Source organism: Harpia harpyja, chromosome 6 (assembly GCF_026419915.1).
Source record: "Harpia harpyja isolate bHarHar1 chromosome 6, bHarHar1 primary haplotype, whole genome shotgun sequence".
NCBI lineage: Eukaryota > Metazoa > Chordata > Aves > Accipitriformes > Accipitridae > Harpia > Harpia harpyja.
In genome coordinates this window covers 60,490,519-60,512,320 of record NC_068945.1, presented here as the reverse complement: position 1 = coordinate 60,512,320, position 21,802 = coordinate 60,490,519, and the positions used below count along the sequence as shown (strand labels likewise).

The 21,802-nt window shown below is 37.5% G+C and overlaps 1 protein-coding gene across 7 annotated transcripts in view; it reads left to right on the top strand.

Moving 5' to 3' along the window:
- PCLO (piccolo presynaptic cytomatrix protein) overlaps positions 1-21,802 on the top strand; it is a 396,779-nt gene that overhangs the window by 18,558 nt on the left and 356,419 nt on the right. For all 7 annotated transcript variants that reach the window (XM_052789184.1, XM_052789180.1, XM_052789182.1 and 4 more), the window contains exons 2-3: positions 2,871-4,119; positions 15,895-17,301. In XM_052789184.1, coding sequence (XP_052645144.1) covers positions 3,067-4,119; positions 15,895-17,301 — 2,460 coding nt within the window. In that variant the 5' untranslated portion in view covers positions 2,871-3,066. The remainder of the gene's footprint in view (positions 1-2,870; positions 4,120-15,894; positions 17,302-21,802) is intronic.

The window sequence follows — 21,802 nt, the reverse complement described above, 5'->3', positions numbered from 1 at the left end:
TCTTGAAGTGTACAAATTCCTCACGATTGATGATATCCTGAAGTAACAATTTTTGCAACTACAGACTTCTTAACATTAAGTGATGTATGTAGCAGGAAACATAGCTGCATGTTTACCACCATAAAATACATGCTGTAGCTTTTAGGACTTCTATAGGCTTTGAGCTTTTAAGTCTTCAAAAATGCAATAGCAAAATAAATGGAATAAATATTTATTATGCATTTTAATATAAGCATTTAGATCTAGAGCACCTAAAGCGAACTGCCTAAATCAAATGTACCTTTTTGGTTTTTTTTCTTTGAACATTTTATTCTCTAGGTTCCAGAGTTTGGGATGCTTAGCACCTATGGAAATCATTCTATCCTATTTCGATTACATGTCTTCAGAAAAATCATGGTTAGGGGATTTAGCTGAAACATACACAGTCACTTTGTAAGCAAGTACCTGTTGTTCTAGCCTCATTGAATGACTTCTTAACTGTGTCAGTGTCCACTTGCTGAAGAATTGTTCCACATCATCTGAAAGGATTAGATGACCAAACTGAATATATGAGCCATCTAATGCAGCTGGTTAGCTGTTTGGTTTTTTGTTTTGTTTTGGATTTTTTTTGGGGGTAGGGGCCGTTCAGTTCATTAAGTTGTTCTCAATAGACATTAACAGAAAAAAAATTGCTTCGTTTTGAGAGGAAACGCTAAGAAGTCTTACTGAGTGTCACACTTACAAAGTATGTTTATGGTGTATTTTCCAGAATAAATATGTATTTTTGTTAAAGCCATCACTGTATTGACTTAAAAAAAAGTTAGCCACTAGGGCTGTGCATAAGTTTGTACATAGCTTGTCTGTAGATATGAAAAGATCTAACTGTCTTGGTGTTGTGTAGTTATTGCACTTCTCTTTAGAACTATTTATACTGATGAATGAGAAAAAGACATGCCTTTTTAAATAGGTTTTTATAGTTATGACATTCAAGAAAGAGACCAATAGTCTTTTTGTTAAATCTCCTCTTGACTCCAAAGTAAGCTTTGATTTGGCTGTAATATTCAGGTAAATGAATAAAGATGAGCTCTGTGAATCAAGACCAAAGTGAGGAGAAACAGCAGCAAAAGAAAAGAATTAAGTGAGGGTGGACTAAATGATTTTGCTTGTTGAGTCTGGATTGAAGACTTTAAAACAATAGTGGGTTTTTCATGATTTAGAAGGCTTAAAAATAAGAAAATTCTTGTCAAATAAAGCCAAGATTTTTTTTTTTTTGAGGCTTTCTGATTCTCCAGATTAATTAGAATTGTTCAATGTCAGTCTGTAGTTGTAAACTTCCCAGTATTATGGCCAATAATTTTACAGGAATGGGGAAGGGTAAATGGAGTTATGGAAGGCTGGAAATAGTTTATCCTTAACAAGCATTTCATGTGGAAATATTTAAATTACAAAAAAAAATCAGATACAAGATTGTGAGAAAATCCCACATTGTGAGAATTATGAGCACAGAAATGGCTATCACTTAGCTTTGTCCTTTTATATTGCCATTGCTAGGCATATAATGAAAACTCTAAATATTAATTAGAAATAATAATAAACCCATGGTAACATTAACAGTGTAAAATATATTTTTCAATGTGTCTACTATATATAATTCTGCAGAATTCTGATAAAAGTCTTAAACAGAATTGTGCAGGTTTTTATTTATTTATTTTTTAGTTAAAGAATACAGTTAAATGTAATAAGTGATTGTTTATTTTGCTTATGAATACCCAAGAAGAAATGTCATGTTGGGAAAAACAAGATCACAGTTAACTGGATCTGCCAAAGTGAAAACTGAAAATTTTGTGTTTGCAACACTGTTGTGGCACTGAAGAGAACACTGTATCTTCCAGCAAAAGCACAGTGATAGCACTGAATAGAATATTTTACTACATTCTTTAGCAATAGCATTGAATACAATATTATTTCCTCCAGCTGCAGCCAAGTATAGCAACAAGTAGAATACTATGCCACATCTGAAGACGTGATCTTGATTTTCGTTCCTACATGCTTAGTTTTTATTTTCTCCTATATGAAAACACAGAAAAATATTATTGTTAGAGAACTGGGAAAAATCCTTACGTAATGAGAGGTTTTATTTTTATTTCTGGGCAATGTGGATTGTTGGGGTGATGCTGAGAGGAAGCTCTACAGTAGTTCTGTTTAAAAAAAAGAAAGCTTCAGGACTAATCCTGTGAACTGGCGTCTGTTTAATTGAAAATTCTTCTGATTTGTGAGTGGATGGGTGGCAAAATAAATACTTTAAAAAGAAGCATATACTCCTTAATGTGCTTGGATTTTAGGAGTTTAAATCCTTGCTGCATATTGAATTGTAGAAATATCCAAACTTTGTACAGGTAGCCAAAAGACAAGTACCTAAACATTTTGTGTTGTGTTATGTTTTCCTTGTGTGGCTATGCTTTGATCTGCTAATTTTCTGACATCTCTTGTTTCTTTTAGTCTTCTCTGTCTCCCTATGTTTGTATCCCAAGGGATAGAGTGGAGAGTTAGTCATTTGGATTTAGATAAAATAGGAAGTGGTACCTTTCAGTTCTTCAGATTTCTGAAGAGAAAATTATCTGGTTAAATATTGTTGTCTTATTAGATTATTTTCTGAATAATAAATCCGTCTATGACTGAATACTTGTGTAAGCCTTTATAGAACAATAATTTTTATTTAAATACTTTTTACGTGCACCTTATGTTATAAGCTTTGGTCTTGCAAACACTTAAGCACCTGAGAAACTTCACAGTGTTACCAGAGCACTTCCAGGGCCACAGATACATCTTGTTTTATCTCATTTTTCTAGTACTCTGCATTATTTTAATTTTATTACATTTTCTGTCTGCAGACATCCTGAGCTTGACACAAGCCACCATCTCAGGCAACCAGGTAAGCCTCCAGATCCAGGACCACCAAGTTTAAGTAAAAGCAGAACGGTAGATGTGCTGAAGACAGAACAACGGGCACCTGGACGGAGCCCTTCTTCTATTAGTCTAAGGGAATCAAAGTCCAGGACTGATTTTAAAGAAGATCAGAAGCCAAGTATGATGCCCAGTTTTCTCTCAGAAGCCAATCCATTGAGTGCAGTCACTTCAGTTGTGAACAAATTCAATCCTTTTGATTTGATATCAGATTCAGATGCAGCCCATGAAGAAGCCGGTAGGAAACAAAAAGTTACCCCAAAAGAGCAAGGGAAACCTGAGGAGCAGAGGGGCCTTGCAAAACATCCAGCTCAACAGTCTCCAAAGCCAGCTGTTCAACAACAAGGACCCGTCAGACCTACCCCCCAGCAAACTGAGTCTTCCAAACCAGTGCCTCAGCAGCAGCCTGGGGAACCAAAGCAAGTTCAGAAACCAGGCCCTGGTCACCCAGCAGACTCTAAGCTAGAACAAGCGAAACAACCGTCCCAGCCACGAGGACCGCAAAAATCTCAGCCCCAACAGTCGGAACCAACGAAGCCTGTTCAACAGCAAACTTCTGCAAAACCTTCATCAGGCCCAACAAAACCATCACCACAGCAAACAGACAATGCTAGAACGTCATCCCAAGCACCACCTCCCACAAAAACGTCATCGCAGCAGCCAGGACCTGTAAAACAACCATCTCAACAGCCGGCACGGCAAGGAGGTCCTGTAAAGCCATCCTCCCAGCAAGCAGGGCCTCCAAACCAGCCTTCTCAGCAACCTGGACCTGAAAAGCCATCTGCTCAGCAAACAGGATCTGCAAAACTACCATCGCAGCCTGGATCTGGGAAGCCACCTCCGCAGCAAACAGGGCTTGTAAAACAAGTGCCACCACAGGCAGGGCCTACAAAACCATCTTCTCAGACTGCAGGGGCCACAAAGCCCCCGGCACAACAACCAGGACTTACAAAACCACCAGGCCAGCAACCGGGGCCTGAAAAACCCTCGCAGCAAAAGCAAGCCAGTGCAACTCAACCCGCTGAGTCCGCCCCAAAGAAAACCTTCTGTCCTCTTTGCACAACCACTGAACTGCTGCTGCATGCTCCAGAAAAGGCCAATTACAACACGTGCACACAGTGTCATACGGTAGTCTGCAGCCTGTGTGGATTCAATCCTAATCCTCATATAACAGAGGTGAGTAGTTTTTAAACTGATGTTCGCTACTAGAGCAGAAAATTAAGTTTACCTTCATTATGCTGAAACATCGGATGTGTTACAATGTGTCATCATGATCACTTGAGGCCTTAAGAAGTTCAGTGAAAAAAAATCATACTATTTGGGAAAACTGCTTACAAGTAGAAGGGGGTGAAATTGAGGAAAAAAGAAGGTAATGATTCTCTGTTTGTACAGTGTTTGGAAGTGTGTTCTCATCTCCTCATAGAAAAAGAGGAGGAACCCCACCATGACTTTTTTGCCATTTTGCTTGACTTCAAGCACTCACTGGCTACCTTTATAATCTGACCACAATAGTCATGTGCTATTATGTTTATAAATAAATAAAATTTGTTGCTATAAGAACTAACTAAGCAAAAACACCATAAAAATGACTCTTCATATCTCCAGTGGGTGTTTTGGAAAAGGATATGGGGTGGATTTGCTTTGTAACTGTTTGAGAGTTCATTAGCTGAAAGCCTGAGTCATGAGTTTTAACTTGGTGATACTCAGGTTATTTCATTCTTGTGGGATGCTAAGAATGAGATCTCTATGGACTATTTCTAACCTTGATCACCATTCTTGCTGTAATTATATAACATAGAAATGGCATAGAAAGTAATATTAGGACTTCAAATGAACTTATTTTAACCTGATGTTTGCGGTAGCTTGATTTACGTGCTTATACATATCCTTTACTTGCTCTGTGTGGGAATAAGGCTTCATATGAATGTCTGATCTCTTCTTATTGCTTGAGCAGCTTCTCATACATCCTGATATGCTAATTTTAAATTTGCGATGTAGTTTGGGTTTGTTTTCAGTACCAACACTTTTATCAATTTATAGAAATTCAACCATAGCAGACCTGGCGCCAAAGACTAACTAGTGATAAATAGCCAGAAGGAGTATTTGGGAAGCTTATTTTTGTCTTGTTTTGGTATTAGTTTAGCTGATCAGAGATACTGATAGGAAGAAGTACAGACTGCTACTGTATTTTGAACCTGACAAACAATATCACTATGTTTAAAATTGCATCAAAGAATCGCTGAGGCTGAAAGGGTCCTCTGGAGGTCATGTAGTCCAACCCTCTGCTCAAAGCAGGGTCACCTAAAGCAGGTTGCTTATAGCCGGTTTTGAATATCTCCAAGGATGGAGACTTCGGAGCCTCTTTGGGCAACCTATTTGCTCAGTACCACAATGATTTAAGAACATTGCTAGCAGTTAGGTTGCTTTCTAGCGTGCATGTTTGTTAGTGGGTACCTGGTAACAAATAGCAGGCTTTTTGCACCCAGCAAGTATATTATTTATTGATTTGTTTTTAAAATTGCAAATTTAAACCTGAAAGACTAATCACAGTAACCATTGCTAGCGCATTGCTTTGTTTAGGAGTGTACTCTCTTGTTTGAGTTTAGGGAAACTCAGGATTGAGATAGTTGGCATTAATGCTTGGACTGGAAAAGAAGTGACTTGAACAGCCACGTGCACAAATTTCAGAGCATCTGCAACTAACCAGGTGCTCAAAGGTTATATAGGATCAAAGCCTATATGAGGAAAGGTCATCAAGCATGTTGTTCTGGACAGTTTGGGGTAAAAAAAGATATATTCATGTATAACGGACAAGAAATGTGATGCATTGATGTTAAAGTCAAAGAGGAACTTTTGTAAGAAAACGTTACCTTCAAGTTCTGACAGAATGTTTTTAGACCAAAATTTCTTACATTTATTTGTGGGTGCTACGTTGTTTATTTCTGTAGTGTATTCCTGGAGTTCCAAGTTTTTCTTCCTTTAAAAACTTCAGATTTCACCTGGAAATGATCAACAACTTTGGTATGTTCAAATTAAATGGATTTTCAGAGAGAGAGAGAGTTTATATAAGAAGATCTCAAAGTATTTGGAAATTCTGTGAATAACTACTAGTTTTTGAAGCGGTTACTCTAAGTGTGAAATTCAGGACTTTAAGACAATAAATACAGCTGTATTTAAGACTAACTGATTGCATACATATGTAAAAGCAGATTTGAATTTCATATTACACATTGAAATAAACACAGGATATGCATTTATTTCATGATGAAATCATTTCAGTAATGAAGGTATTGGACGTCTAATTTATTCAGCTATTAGTTCCAATCTCCTGACACCCACTCAGACTCTTCTCATTTGCTCAGCTTTGCACCACCAGCTGTCTTGGTGAAACTTCATTGTGGGTGTCCTGCTCCAATCTGCAGTGAAGCGCAACGAAAATCACATCTGACTTTATTACTGAACAGTTGGAGCAAAGTAATAGAACCTGCTCTGGCACATATAAAAATTTGACTTATTTCAGCTGCAGAGGTTCCCACTTGAGTTATTCTCAAACTTTACTTCTAGTTTCCCTTTAGATTATTAACAAAATTTTCTGATTCCTCCTTTACAATAGTTTACACATTTCTTCCCGTCTAGCATGAAAACCATGGTTTGTGTCTTAGCTGTCAGTTTTCTTGATTATAGTGCAAGTTTTTTCTTTGGGCTTCTCTTATTTTAAGTTCTCCTGAAGTGTTATTGTCCAGAAGTCTTTGTCTCTTACCCATGCACTTACAGGCTATATCTTCACCTCTTACTGTTACACTTTGACTTCTCCTGCTGTTCTTTTTGCCAAATTTCATGATTCTGTAATCCTGTGTTGTGCCTTTCCCATGCCCTTTATAGTCATTGTTCTTATTGCTTATGTTAAAACACATTACTGATCGGAAAGCAATAATTTCAAATTGGATGTGGGGAGAGTGAAAGGCATTTATTTAGAAAAGAATTTATGTTAGTTTTGTTCTCTAACATTTTCCCCTGTACAGCTGCTTGAACTATCTTCTTAAGATATTCTTACAAGTTTCTTACAGGATAGTTCAGTCTTCATAACTAACAGAGTGAACTACTTTTCCAATATAGATCTTTCTAAATGTCTATATTTCTAGCTGATTCTGGAAAGAATATAGCAGGCTTTACAAACTGGCTCAGGAAGTAGATTGCGTGCGTTGTAAAACCACTATAAAAAGTGCTGATTTTTTGAATTTTTATTCATTCTTTTCATTTAAACCTCTATTTAAAATGCAGTAGTACATGTACCCTGTCTGTTTTAACTCACTAGAGAGAACTGTGTAACTAAGAGCAGAAAGTGATACCTGTATTGCCATAAGGTCAGACCCCTTGAACTATTTCTCTGAACCATCTGACATTGCGGTCCCCTTGGGGAAAAGGGATACTTGGTATCTTGGTTTTGTACAGCAGTCTAGAGAGATAACACACCATACATAACGTGTTCAGTAACATATGTCTCTCTAATCTGTCTAGGTATTCACACTCCACTCATCACCATGGCACATGACTGCCTAGCAACAGTTGCATAAAGTAATGGGAAAAATTATATAAACAGGTTTGATGACTGTTACTCTATTCCATTTTCCTTTCACATACATCAGAACCTTGTAGCAGGTGTGTATTTATTTATTATGTGGTGATTTATTTTTCTCTTTTTTAAAAAAAAAAAAAAATATTTTGTCAAAACCACTCCTGTGAGCCATTAGCAACAGAAACCAGCACTTCCCCCAAAAAAGATTCAGCCTTCTAGAACATGTGAATAGGAGTAGGCTTTCCGAAAATGAACAAAGACATCTGAGGGACTATGCATTTTGTTAAACACTTACGTACAGTTTTTGATAAAGCTAGGCAAAAAGCATGAACTACCGTAGTTCAGTTGAAATCATCAGTGCATATGCTTGATAGCTGGAGTAAATTTTCATCCCCTGTGAACTAGTTATTGGAAGATACATACAACACAGACTGAGCAAGGATTTAAAGTAGAATATATCATAACATTTGTTATGATGGGCATCTGTAAAGTTGATGATCACGTGGAGTGTTAAAGCTGTTAATATTGGAAACTTGGCCATGTGTGACCTCTGCTCCATGAGCCCATCCTTGATGAGTAGGTGTGCAGATGTGAATGCCTTTTAGGTAGTTTTTGGGAGGGATTATTTTTCATGGATTTTATCTACGTCAGTCTGTATTTCATCCACTGTTTCAGTATGCTTTTAAGAGACCGCTTAAAATTAGTCTTAGAGCCAGGTATAATTTTTTACTTGGATACTTGCTGAAAATTGCACATTCAGATAATATGAAGCTGTGTATATTGATGCAGGATTTGCTTACTTGCCAAAAGCTCTTCTGGATGGAGGTAAAATGAGTTCTAAAAATTATTTTATTGGTTCTGACTGTTTTTGAAACAACATGTCTGTATCAAAATTGACTTAATCCTAGTGGAAGAAAAGAGGAGGAGAAAAAAAAAAAAAAAGGTCGTGTCTCCCAAAGTGGAGTGTATAATTTCAGATCAAGTAGAACATTTTACTGTATTTACACCTTTATTTTTCAATTCAACAGGAGAAAGAATTTTTTTTTTAAATCCAATTTGAAAATATTTTCTTGGTTTTTGTTGTTTTTTTTAATTTGGGGTGGGGGGATGGTGTCTTTTTTCTTTTTTTCTTCTTTTGTAAGAGCTGGGAATTTTCCATATCAGTTGCTGTAGATACTACAGCCTTGCTTTTTTTGCTCTTTCTTTCTGCTTCCATTTTTATGTACAATTATATCACAACCTTTGGTGATTTGAGAGTGTCATGATTTGGTTCAAATCTTCATAATGATTTTTAGTATTTGTTTTTATTGATGTCCTGCATCTCCACGTATCCTAAACAGTAACAAATACTTGGGCATGAAGTATTTTCAGTAACTAAAGAGAATTTAAACAGTCAGAAATGCATTAATTTTCTTCAGTTATTATCATTATTATTAGCTTGTATAGGGAGAAGAGTATATAATAATTTAAAATACTATTCATATAAGGAAGATGACTATAATTCTTGTGGTGAATCCAGATAAGTTTTGCTTATACTTACAATAAATTTAAATAGAAATTACTCTATTAAGTCTTTGTTGATTACATGACAGTAAAGGAAGCTATTGATTGAATTGAAATATTCCCTGTGGTTTACAGTCTAGACCCTGCTGTGGTGTTGTAGCAGCACGTAAGAACCAGAATGCAATGTGCACTGGAAATGACATATAAACAAAAATAAAACTGCCATCACTGTGGATAGTGACATGCCACAAAGTCTAAGCTTTTTAATAGTAGAAAAAATAGCTTTGAAACTGTACGCCCTATGAAAGCTTACACTTGGCGGGATATTCAGAGTTAGTTAAGTAGTGCAAAACAAAGTAGAAAAAAATTAAGGACTTGAATCTGACCATCAGCTTTTATAATCATAAGTTGTAAAGAAATGGGTTAAAAAAACCCTAACAAAACTCAAAGCTTTTTTTAACTTTCTGAAAATTTTAATTTAGATATCAACTCTTAACTATGCCGAAGTAAAGCTAGAGGTGTTCTGTAAAAGAGGATGGAGTTTAGTCTGGGTTCAAACTGATCAGAGAGCAGATTCAAACAAGCCTTGTTTAGTTGTATTTTAAAAATGATCAAAGTTTGAAATATTTCTGTGTGAAATATTTGTTTTGGTCCAAAGAGAACTTGGGGTGTTCCAGTATTAGTAATACTGCAATTTATATGGAAATTGAGAATATTCACCATTTTTGTGATGAAATGAAGTTAGTATAGTTCCTTTAGTTTGCCCCTAGCTAGAAGTGCCACATAGACATTTGGGAAAATTGTAAAGATCCTCAGATAGAAGGGCTATAGAAGTACAGAATATTGTTTCTCTCTGTGGAATATTCTTAAACACACTCCCACACCGTTCCTCTCTCAGAGGATGGCTATGTGCCTACATTTCTGCTTACATTTAGGATTAGATGTATTAATAGTATTGACGCCCTATGGATTTTTCTTTTTTTTTTTTTTCTCCCTTTTATGAAAGGGGCAGAACATAGAAAGAAGCAAACACCTATGCATGGCGAATAGTTTCTCAATATTTTAATTGGGCAATATTCTACAATATGTTGGAGTGTTTTCTCATTAGCCCAGAAAACTGTCCTGTCCAGTTTTTAACACAAGTAAATAATAAATTAATCTGCATAGCTAAAGATGTCAACTGCAGTGAGCCATCTGCGCCAGTATTGCTGTTGCTCAGCAACTGTAATTTACTACTATGTTAGGCCATGTGATGTGGAGATGCTGTTTGCTGGGTAATCACTGGGCAGGAAGCATGGCCCAGCCCTGCTCTGACCAGACAGCATAATCTGTTTTCAAATCCCAGCGATATTCACTTGGATGCGCTCTGTGCAGCACAGATGAACTCGGTTAACCTTTTCTTTGTTGCTGCCTTGATTTGCAGTTACATTTTTTGTTAATCATTCACATGTTTCTAGTATATTAAATCTCAATGCAGTTAATGAAAACAATCAGCATTTGTTGAAGTGATGCATGATGCAGTGCACTGAGCTGTGTTTAAAAGTCTTTTTCCTTGTCCTGTGCATGAGGCAGCTTAAACACATGCTTGGCTGTAAAAACCAACTTTTAGATATTCTGTAATACTGCTGTTCAAAAAAAAAAAAAAAAAAAAAAGTCAAAAGATTATGGTCACTGTTTTGCTTTATGATTCTACTTATATAAGCTGTAAAATAATAGTTCCCCAAACACACATAATTCATACGAAAACTATAGCTTTTTGTATTAGTAATTTAAGCAGAGTAGTAGAGTATGTTTTAAGATTGTGATAACTGCATAACACAGTTCATCTGGTCATGTTTTTTAGTAGTTTTAAAATAGCTAAGTAACATTTAAAAATAGTCTTTTAAAGCGGCTATTTAAAAAGTTTGCTCAAATACTGGTTTAGCACAAAGCTACAGTGCTTGTAACCATTGCTGTGGTTTGTGGAAAAAATACCTGGGGACCATGCTGCTGACTAGAACCTAGCATCGTTTTTGTGAGCATCTTGAGTCAGTGTTCCCTGATAAACTCCCTAGTTGCCTTTTACATCTGATATCTGAAAGGAAGGTAAATATTTATTTTATAGTGATGATCTATTTGCCTCAAATGAGGATCAGTTGCATACTGTGTACAATAGTTAAACATTTGTTTCGGTGTAATTACTTCGAGTAGCTGAGATTTTATTTATGGAAGGGTGGTGTATAAGGAAAACTTTGTCTCTAGTATTGCCCAGGCTTGTTTAGAAGACCTTTTTAGCTGTATGTCGACATACTAATTCAGTTTGTTCAGTGATAGTTGTTGTTCTTTTTTGTTCATAACAGGATTTTCTGATCTAGTTTCTTGTCCCTTACAGTATTCTACCACCCTACATGAAGCTGCATAAAATCATGGGCTCAAGTGCTTTATTTTTCATGTTTTTCTCATTGTCTTGGCAGAAATGTCTGCTAAGAGTGAAATCTGGATTCCTCACTCCTTTCTGAAATTGTCAGGAACCAAGTAAGCTGATTTATTTTCAGACTAGAAACTGATTTTGTCAATAAAGCTTTGGGGCAGTGCTGAGCAATGTCAGGGAAGTCCATTTACATATCTGTGGCAATGTAAAGGCTCTATAAATCTTTACATTTGTGTGGTGATGTAAAGGGATGTTAATATTTTATGCATACCTTAAATTTCCTTTTTATAGCACCAAATGACTAGTCTAAATGAGAATGAGACCCATTGCCTGAGAATGTGGCTCTGTTCTGCAAAAGGTCTGTTAAAATGGCTTCTGAGAGCTACATTCATATTGTGTGCCAGTAATTTTTATATGAAATATGTTCAATCTGCAAGTCAAAATTTCTTTCTCATGTACATCTGGAATCTCAGAATCAAGCTGGATTCTCTTCTTCCCCTACATCATCTGCAGGGATAGAAATTGAGTATGCCAGTCGATGCACTCCCTCTCTGACAGTTTTCCTATTGCTTTTGATGGGTTTGCGTAGTTGGAACAAATCTGAACACTTTTGCAGAAAGGAATAGGCTCCGGACTGCCTTCAGTTGTGTTGGCTTTGTTTGGGATAAGGAGAACTGAAGTGTAGCTCGTATTTGTTATTGGAGCCAACTGTTAGATTATGAATGCATAAAGAAAGGCGAGCTATGGAACATGGTGCTATAATTTTCTTCAATGTAATTCTCCATGGATGTTGTTACTTAAACACTGTGAATGAATTCATTTGGTGCTTCCAACTAGTAGAGTCTTTACGAAGCTTTTTTAAGATGTTATGATTGATGAATACATAAAATATATTTTAATTACTTGTTTGTTGGTTTGAGGGCATATAGTTTCTACATCAGTGAGTTAGAAAGCAAGGTAGCACTTTCTGTGTTCAGTAGTTGAAATCTGAACAAAAATACTGCATGAAGTCTGTCAAATTTACAGTCCTCGTCATAGGACTTAACGGCATGGGTCTCAGGGTGAAGAAAAATCACTTATGGATTTCTTCTAGAAGGACAACCCAGGCTCCACCCCTATCTACCAGAATAAAAATAGACAGCTTGGGATCCTCAGCATCAAAGAAGAATCTCCTTTACAAGTAGACAGGAACTGCAAAAGCTTACATGTTGCCCTGGAAACTTTTGCCTTTAATTCTAGGTAGAGATGTGAGTAATATGGAGAAAGAAACTAGAAAGTCACAGAACTGCTGTCCAGGAAGATCTTTAAGGATAGACAAACATTAGTATTTTAGGTATTTACATCAGCAGTAAGTTTTACTTCATCTGTAATAATGTGTAAGAGCATCTGTATTTAACAGAAGCCTGTTCCCGTTAAAGTTTATGGAAAATCTCTGTAATTGCAGTAGAAAAACAGTGTTTGATACAAAACTGCATCATGTTATGCACTTAATTTTGAACTCCTGCAGTTCCAATCACAGAACTACAATTTGTGCAGTTTTGTATTTGTTTGAAGATGATGTGTGTAAGCTATAATGACTTGAGGGTTTTGGCACTTAATTCCTCCCACTAAAATGCATGGGAGGAATTTTATGTCTAAACCAGAAAGATTTTAAAAAATAATACAGTGAAGTAAAACTTCATACATTTTCCATTTTGAAGTTCAGCTGTAGGAGTAGCAAACTCATTTTTAGTTTTAAAGGCTTCAGTTTAATACTGAGAGTGCATGTATGTGTATACATGTATATAGTTATTTTTTTTAAGATAAGGAAAAAATAACAGTTGAGAGTTAAGGTTTTGTCTTCTGCACAAGATTGTGTTGAAAAAACGTATAGAATTAACTTTTGTTTGGACTCCAGTTAGGTAGTAGAGTCAGACTGGACCTGCTGCATGTTGAAGACAAGCCTAAATACTTATAAATGCAATTGGAATCTGGGCACCTTAAACATAAGAATTATTCAGACTATTTATTCTGTAGCCCCCGCCCAACCCTACATCTACTTGGTTTGGGGCCTTAAAGGTGTCATAGTGACTTAAAATTAAATTTCCTGGAAGCTAAGTGAGAGCAGGTAGGCACTTGTACAGCACTTTCATTTAAAAAAAAAAAAAAAAAAAAAGGAAAAGAAAGAGGCAAGTGGAGGTGTCAAAAAGAAGCAGCAGCAGTGAATTGCTATGAAAAGTGCATGGTCCAAATCTCTGTGAAAGTTTTGTGGTTAGTGGGAAAAGACAATCCTCACTTAGGGCCATTAAAGAGCTCCTCACAGGATCCTATCTTTCTCCACCATAGAAGAGAGCCCACTTCCCTAATATAAGAAATCTTCAGTCACTTTGCCAATGCCAGACAGCTGTGACAGCTGAGGTGGATGTTCAGAGTATATGGCTTAAGTCTAGCCTTTGATTAAACTTAAACCTTCTAGAAAAACCTTAAGAATTCATCCAGAAATTGTATTAATTATCTAGTTAAATTAGATTACTACTATCTAAAATCAGGTGTCATAATTAGGATTTACTTATTGCAAGTAATTGTCCCTTGGACAGGGGACTTGTAGGGGAACAGATCACCAATCAAACAAAATGGGAGTTAAGCTAAATGTAATCTTTACTCAGGTCTTCTGTGCAGTTGTGAACTTAATTCCTTTAATAATTCAAAGCAGAGCTTAAACAGGCATTCCAGTTTTGTTTCAGTTGGTTTCACTTTTTAACAGTCATTTGCGATATGGGTTGCAAGTAGATCGGAGAATTGTTTAAACAATCTAAAAAAAATTGCACTGAAAAGGGAAGATAAAAGCAGCATTATTATGAATGTTAACTCGATTACTGTGAACTTACAGCTGGAGCCAAAATTGGGCATTTTTTTGTGAAGCTGTAGCAATAGTGAGCTCATATTCCAGAGTATATACTGTGTTTATTACAATAATTGGAATAGCTGTGTTTTAGGGAACTGCGTCCAACTGTTCTTTTAATTTTTGCTGCTGGAAAAATACAAGGCTGGCAAAGCACACCAAAATAATGAATTCATTGCCTTAGTCCATGACATCAGAGTTCTTTCCTTCCCGTGAGCTCTGGTAGTTACGCAGACAAAATCTTTCTTTGCATGTAGTACCTCCAGATTCATCCTATGGTGTACGGTAGAGATTTCAGACCTGAGTGAGAAACAGGATCCAGAAACCTTTACCCTTAGGGGAAAAGATCTGAGTCCTATATTCTGTGTCCTCCTAACAGTTTCCCTCTGTTGCAGTGGTGCATGCAAGTGCCATAGCTGGTACATTGCATTTGACGTGCAGACTAAAGAACAGAAGTAGAGCTACAGATGACCCGTTTAAGTATCTACACGCAGGTGTAGGCCCATGGGACTCTGTGCCATACTGAATGGCATTTTTGCTGCTTATAATGTTTCTGCTAGAGATGTAAAATGTGGAAAATAGCATGTGATGCTTCCTGACCACATGTTGTTTTAGCCTTTTTGATCCTTCCTCAGATTGTGAGGGATGACCATTTAGGATTATTGGTTTTTTTCTGTCTTATAAGAAAATACAGTTTCCCTCTGAAGTAATACTTCTTGGGAAGGAGAAAAAATGTTTTAAAGTTGTGAGATACTAAAATTGATGAGAAACATGCGTAAATACATTATTTGCCTTATTTCTTCTCCTCTGTGTTGAAAAGAGGTGCCCATTGTATACAGGCGAACAATAATTACCCTGGGCACTTCTTTTATTAACAAAGGAATTTTGGGAAACCTAATTATGGCTCTTAAAATACCATCAGGACTTTACGCAAAGCTCCTCACTGATTCCAAATGAAGACTTGCCCTCAAATTGGTGGTAAAGTGTGAGTCTGTGTAATATATGGTGTCTGTTCACACCTCTGTGCCTAATTCATTGGATGCACGTACACTGCCAATACTTGTGCTCTGTAATTTAAACCATTACCAAAACCATAAGCTGTACGAAGAGCTTGATAGATGTATGCTTAAAGGTAATTATGCATTTACTGTGTTTTAATTCTGATGATTGTTTTCTGTCAGCAGACTTGATGTGTCAAACTATTTTAGTAGTATTTGTTTTTTTCTCTGTTCTGCCAAATCATTGTTATAAATGAATCGCTGCTGGATCCCATGACATTCCAATGCATTTTTTCATTCTGCTGGGTTTTTATCTTCTAATATTCAGCTATGTGTAAACTGAATGTGAAGTCATTAGAAGCATATGCTCAGCGATAGCTTGATTTGCAGGAATGTGGAGAAGAATGAAAAAATCAGTTGGGCATGTTAACCACAAATCAATATTAGTGGTAATATTTCTCCCTTTTTACACAGAAGTCCAAAACACTGCAACAAGCCATACACTAAAATAGTCTTTTATGTTGATTTTATTAACTTTGTCTTAGCTTAATTATAATACCTTTAAAATTCTTTTTTTCTGCAGATTAAGGAATGGCTCTGTTTAAACTGCCAGATGCAAAGAGCGTTAGGTGGTGACCTAGCACCAGGTCATGGTCCTGGGCCACAGCTGCCTCCACCCAAACAGAAGACATCCATTCCACCTTCAACAGCTAAACCATCTCCCCAGCCACCGCCAGTTCAAAAGAAAGATGCTTCTCCAAAACTTGATCCTTTGCAGCTAGCAGAATCAAAAAAACCCCTGCCACAGAAAAAGCAACCATCCTTGCCTGGGTCTCCCCCTGTAAAATTGAAAGAACCACGTGCTGAGCCTACTGAGATCTCCCAGCAAATAGATCTTACTCCAAGGTCTGATCAGGCCAAGCCAACACAGGCTGAAGATAAGCAAAGCCAACCCAGTATACAGAAGCCTATGACGGACACTGTGCCTACGTCTGCAGCACCAGGGCTGAAACATGATTTAGCAGGTCGCAGACCTCCACCAACTCAACAGAAAGTGGCAGACTCCCCAAAGCCAGAGCTTGCCAAGCCGTCACAGGACACGCATCCAGCTGGGGATAAACCAGATTCCAAACCCCTTCCACAAGTGTCTCGACAGAAGTCAGATCCGAAGCTTGTGTCTCAACCTGGGGCTAGACCAGATGCTAAAACTCAAAAGCCTGTTGAGCCAACACAAACAAAAGATGATCCTAAGAAGTTACAAACAAAACTGTCCCCAAAGCCTGATAGCAAACCAGCTCCCAAGGGCCCACAGGCAGGGGCAGGTCCCAAGCCAGCACCAGCACAGCTGGCACCTCAACCCCAGCCACCTCAGAAAACTCCTGAGCAATCAAGGCGTTTCAGCCTTAATCTGGGAGGCATCACTGATGCCCCTAAACCTCAGCCTACGACACCACAAGAAACAGTTACTGGGAAACTCTTTGGATTTGGAGCTTCAATCTTCAGCCAGGCCTCGAATTTAATTTCCACAGCGGGTCAGCCAGGGTCTCAGACATCAGCCCCACCTCCACCCGGTCCTGCAGCGAAGCAGGCCCAGCCTCCATCACAGCCGCCGGCCTCTCAGGCAGTCCCCAAAGAGGCTGGTCAGGCTCAGCCTCTTCCAAAAGCTGTTCCTGTAAAGAAGGAAGCCAAGCCTCTTACGACCGAAAAACCAGAGCCATCAAAAGCGGATAGTGTTTTAACGACTAAAGGATCTGATTTAGAAAAGAAACCTGGTTTGGCTAAAGATGGCAAGCCTCAGGCTGCTGAAGCTAAGAAACCTGCTGGGCTGTCGGAACCGGAGCAAGCCAGCCAGCCTAAAGTGTCTTGTCCCCTTTGTAAAACTGGACTAAATATTGGTTCTAAGGATCCCCCCAACTTTAATACCTGTACAGAGTGCAAGAAAGTTGTGTGCAATCTCTGTGGATTTAACCCAATGCCGCACATAGCTGAGGTAAGGCAATGGAGTCTGTATTTACCCTGTGTTCTTGCCTGCAGGCTCCCTGTGCTGTGGAGACCAGACTGTAGCTGATTTTTTAGCTATTGAATTGTCGAGAAAAATTTGAATGTTTCATCATCTGAGGGCTTTTAAAATTAAATATCTGTGTAGTATGAAACTTGGTCAGTAGTCAGAAAGTACTTCTGATGAATATTCTGTAGATTAAGGGAGTCTGGTACAGCTGGTTGCTAGGTTTTTGAGGCATAAGCAGATAGTTAATTATGGTTATGAACTCTTTTGAAATTGGTATTACTATGATACAGCAAACTACTGTACTTTCAGTCCATTATGGGATAAAGTTCTTTTTCATATGCTTCAGTATTGCACGTTAACATGTGTGCTTCTTTAATCAATGCCTCTGATTCAGACAATGCTGAATGAAGGAAAGTGTTAATGCTTAGTTATTCCCCTTCCCTCCTGTTTAATATATCCCTAAATTTATTCTATTAATCTCATTCTGGCTCTGGAGTCTTTGCATATGCTGATGTATTCATTAGGAAGGTTGAAGTTTGAGTGATACCTGTGTGGTGAAATATGTAATTTTTTGGTCTGAATAATATAAGGTTCACAACATCACTTCATTCATTAAGGAGTGTGAATTTGAAAGTGCCTTTTTCATGACTGCCCAAGACAGATCCAGTAGGGCCAACTTATGTTTAAAAGAATTAAGCAACTTATTTTAAACAGTTTCCTCACATACCATGTTTTTACGCTCCTTTCTTTCTCCTAATTTTTTGGCAAGGAGTTTGGAAACTTTGTACTAGCTTAACAGAGGTGGAGGCACACCATACTTGCCATATCAATTTGGCAAGTTCAACTCAACAGAAGCAGACCATCTAAAAATACTCGTGAGTAATTTAAATGTGTAAGTTGGTCTGTGTAGCACATGAAGAAAGTGGCTGTCCATGTTGTGTCTTTGAAATCTGAACGAATAAATTAGAAATGGCTCCCAGGGTTAAAGGTTCTCACACCTCTGCCTTAAGGTGAGAACTAATGTTGGGAGAAATAGCAAGTTGCAGGGAAAATATTGCTTATGTTGTCTGCATATGCTTTTTTTGTGGATTGTTTTCTGGAATATACTATCATTTGAAAGGTATTTGTCCTACTATAATAAGCATATTTTATCTAACTTAGGAGTGTGTTGTTTACTGTCTTTGTGGTCATTTAGGTCAGAAAGAAAGGTCTGAAAACACAGGATGATAGAGCCAGAATTCAAATGACTTTTAATGTTGCTTATGCACTGAATTCCAGCACACACACACATTTCTTCATCACTGTCCAACTCCCTGTCCTATACACACACACACTTATTTAGGTTTTAAATGTGAAGAAATACATATGACTTTTTCCAGAGGCACTCTATTATGCACAGAATACCACAGAAACAAGATGTGTCAGTTCTGGTGAAACAGTATGCTAAAAAGACAACTATACAAGTCCTGGTGCATGAATTGACTTCTTCAGAGTTGACTTAGGTGTGATGGTGTGGGACTGCCTTGTGGTGTGCAGATTTATACTCTGTATTTCTTCTGTTTAAGATGAGAAGGCTGGTATTCTGTGTCTTTTTTCCCTTCGCTGTTACTGCCAGAGGACTCTCTCTGTTCCCGCTCTTTGGAATATGCAGAGCTTGAAATACTATTGATTTTCTGTAGCCTGACTTCCTCATGCCTTTCTTTGCCTCTTTTTTTGGCTCCTTCTTGCTTTTTCTTCTTCGTTACACTACACATTTCCATTTCTGTCCACAGTTTTCCATCTTATCTTCTTTTTTCCAATAATTTTTGCTAAAAATTGGCAAACTACTTTTCCTTGACAACAGGAGATAGTTTGCTTGGCTGAGGACAGCCTGACTTTCTTTTTCATGAAGATGGGAGACGGAAGAGGGAGCTCATCCTCTCCTCTCCCAAAAGAGCTGTGTAAATAATGTATTTAACCTCAGATAGCAATTCTGTCCTGGTATGCACTGTACATAGTATAACCCGTGCATGACAGAAACATGATGATGAGCAAATAGTTTATGCTTACTAGCATACTCTTTTCCTCCACCAAACTTTTCTAACGTGTTGAGTACAGTCTTGGAGGTTTTATTTACTTGTCTCTCTATTTTTGGGGAGGTTATGAAGGAGAAACAGAAATGCTTTTTAAAATTGGTCTTTCTGGTGGTTTTCTACCTAATTCTTTTATTCTTCTATTCTGCATTCAAAATAAAAATTATAATTCCAGAAGGCTGTATTCCCTCTTGGCCCCAGAAAGTGTTTTTGATGAACAATTGTAATGGGTATTTTACAGTTTTGCTTTGGGGCTGAAGCTGTATCACATCGATTCTAACAGTCGCTTATGTATTATCTATATATTGTTGCCTCAGTAATGGCTGAAAATTCGTTGAGTTCTATTGACTGAGTGATGGCTGAAACCTAGTTGCCAACAAAGCTTGTATTGGGCTATATGGTAAGAATCAGTCCCACGGAGGAGGGAAGCCAGTGTTTTGTTCACAAATACAGAGGAGCACCTAAACTCTGTGGGCACTTCTACCTTAAGATCTTTCAGCAGGGAAAGTCTTTCAGGCAATGTGTTGCTGTACTGCAGACATAGCTGAGAGTACTTTTAAGGGAAGAAGGTGCTTTCTCACAGTGGCAGTTGTTTGTTCTTGCCTGTATGTGACAGAAATAACTTTCAAAAAAGTCTTTAAGCTGCTGCAGTCAGTCCTCTAATAACCCCTCTTCTGCAGGAAATAAGAGAACTAGACTTTTGCCTAGTCTAAATCAACAATATGCTATTTACTTCAGTGAAATTATTCTGATTTGTGCAAGCTGAGAATTAGGCTAGGATACTTTTTCCTTAAAAGGGCTGATTGTTCTTTTTCTCCCGATTTGTTGATCCAACACTCAAACAGTTATTTACTTAAATAGTAATTTATCCATGAAGCAAACAGTCACAAATGATTAAATAAATGACACTTGATAGATTTCAAAGACCCACAGGACCACGTGTGCCCTAGTGCATTAGCAGACTCCTTATTCTGCCATTTGCTCAATAGGGAGGAGCACTGTTTACCAGCTCTGTAATTAGCTTTTCAGCTCAGGTAGTTGGAAGCAGCTCTATTTTTAGTAACAAAGCACAAGATCGCAACTGCAGAAGCCAGAAATGAAGTGTGTGGCAACAACCATTTTGTGCATTTAAAACTCAGTGAAGCTGTTCAGAATATTGAATAGGAGCGGAGATGGTTGCCTATAATGTAATTAAGTGTGTTGAGGCAGCAGGGTCAGGAATATAGAACCTGTGATGAATTAATGTAGTAGTAAAATGAAAAAGAATATTTAAAAACTAAGCTAAGGAAAACTAAGATATCCAAACTTGTAGAATCTGTATGGGCAACAAGAAAGAATAACATCATAATAGTCACATGTTATGAACAGAAAGAGCTCAAAATGTAATGTGTGTATATACGAGTGTGCTAATGGATTTAATCTAATAGAACTGCCAAGGGAACAACAGAAGCACTTTTTAGTCTACTGATAGCTATAAAATTATTTGGAAAGGTGCTTGGAAGTAAAAAATGTTCCATGTGTGAAATAAATTATTGGGGCTACGGAAAGGAGAGAATTGTTTTGAATGAAGGAGGACAGGGAGGACTGGGGAAGGGCAGAAAAGACATCATATCTTGGACTTGCTTAAGGATTTCTTGTTTGAAAAAGATGTGATCTGTTAGAGATCTGATCAGAATAGATAATATAAACAATTTCACATAGAGTGATGTTTCTTAATATGTTTATTACAGAGAATATTGTCTGTATGAAATTTTGACATGGGTGGATATGATAGCAGGAATCTATAAACAATGACCTTGATGGTTCCTGTCCAATCCATATTCTTATATCATAGATCTTTTTAAAAAATAGATGTGTAACTCACCAAATAATTTAGATGCTTTTCTGATTACTTATTTTCCCACTGTTACTTATCAGACCAAACTAAATAAATATTTTTTTACTTCTCCCCACATACTATGGACAGAGGGAAGAGCAAAAAGATAAATTCATTTTCTAAGCAAGCACAGTGCTATCATTAAACTCAATAGTATAACCAGGTTAAAAATGGTACCTTGCTCTTCCAATATGAAATTCTAGCAGTAACAGTAAATGGCATTTTGGAACTGATACAAGCCTCTCTGGAGGTGAAGGGAGCTCTCTTGTTGTGGCATGTTGTCATACACCTGAATACGTCGTGGGTTCTTGTACCCCCTCCTAAAATCCTGCAGAAAGGGTACTGGCACAGGTGGGTCCCTGATATAAATAATTCTAGCAGTTTCTATTTTTCCAAACTTTCACTGATACCTAATTGCAAATGGAGTGAGGCCCTCAGCAGGTGTGACCCCTTATTCAGGCTTTAATAGTAGGCTTCAAAAAAATACTTTAACACCCCCCCCCCCCCCATCCTAAGTGAAACAAACCCTGCTATT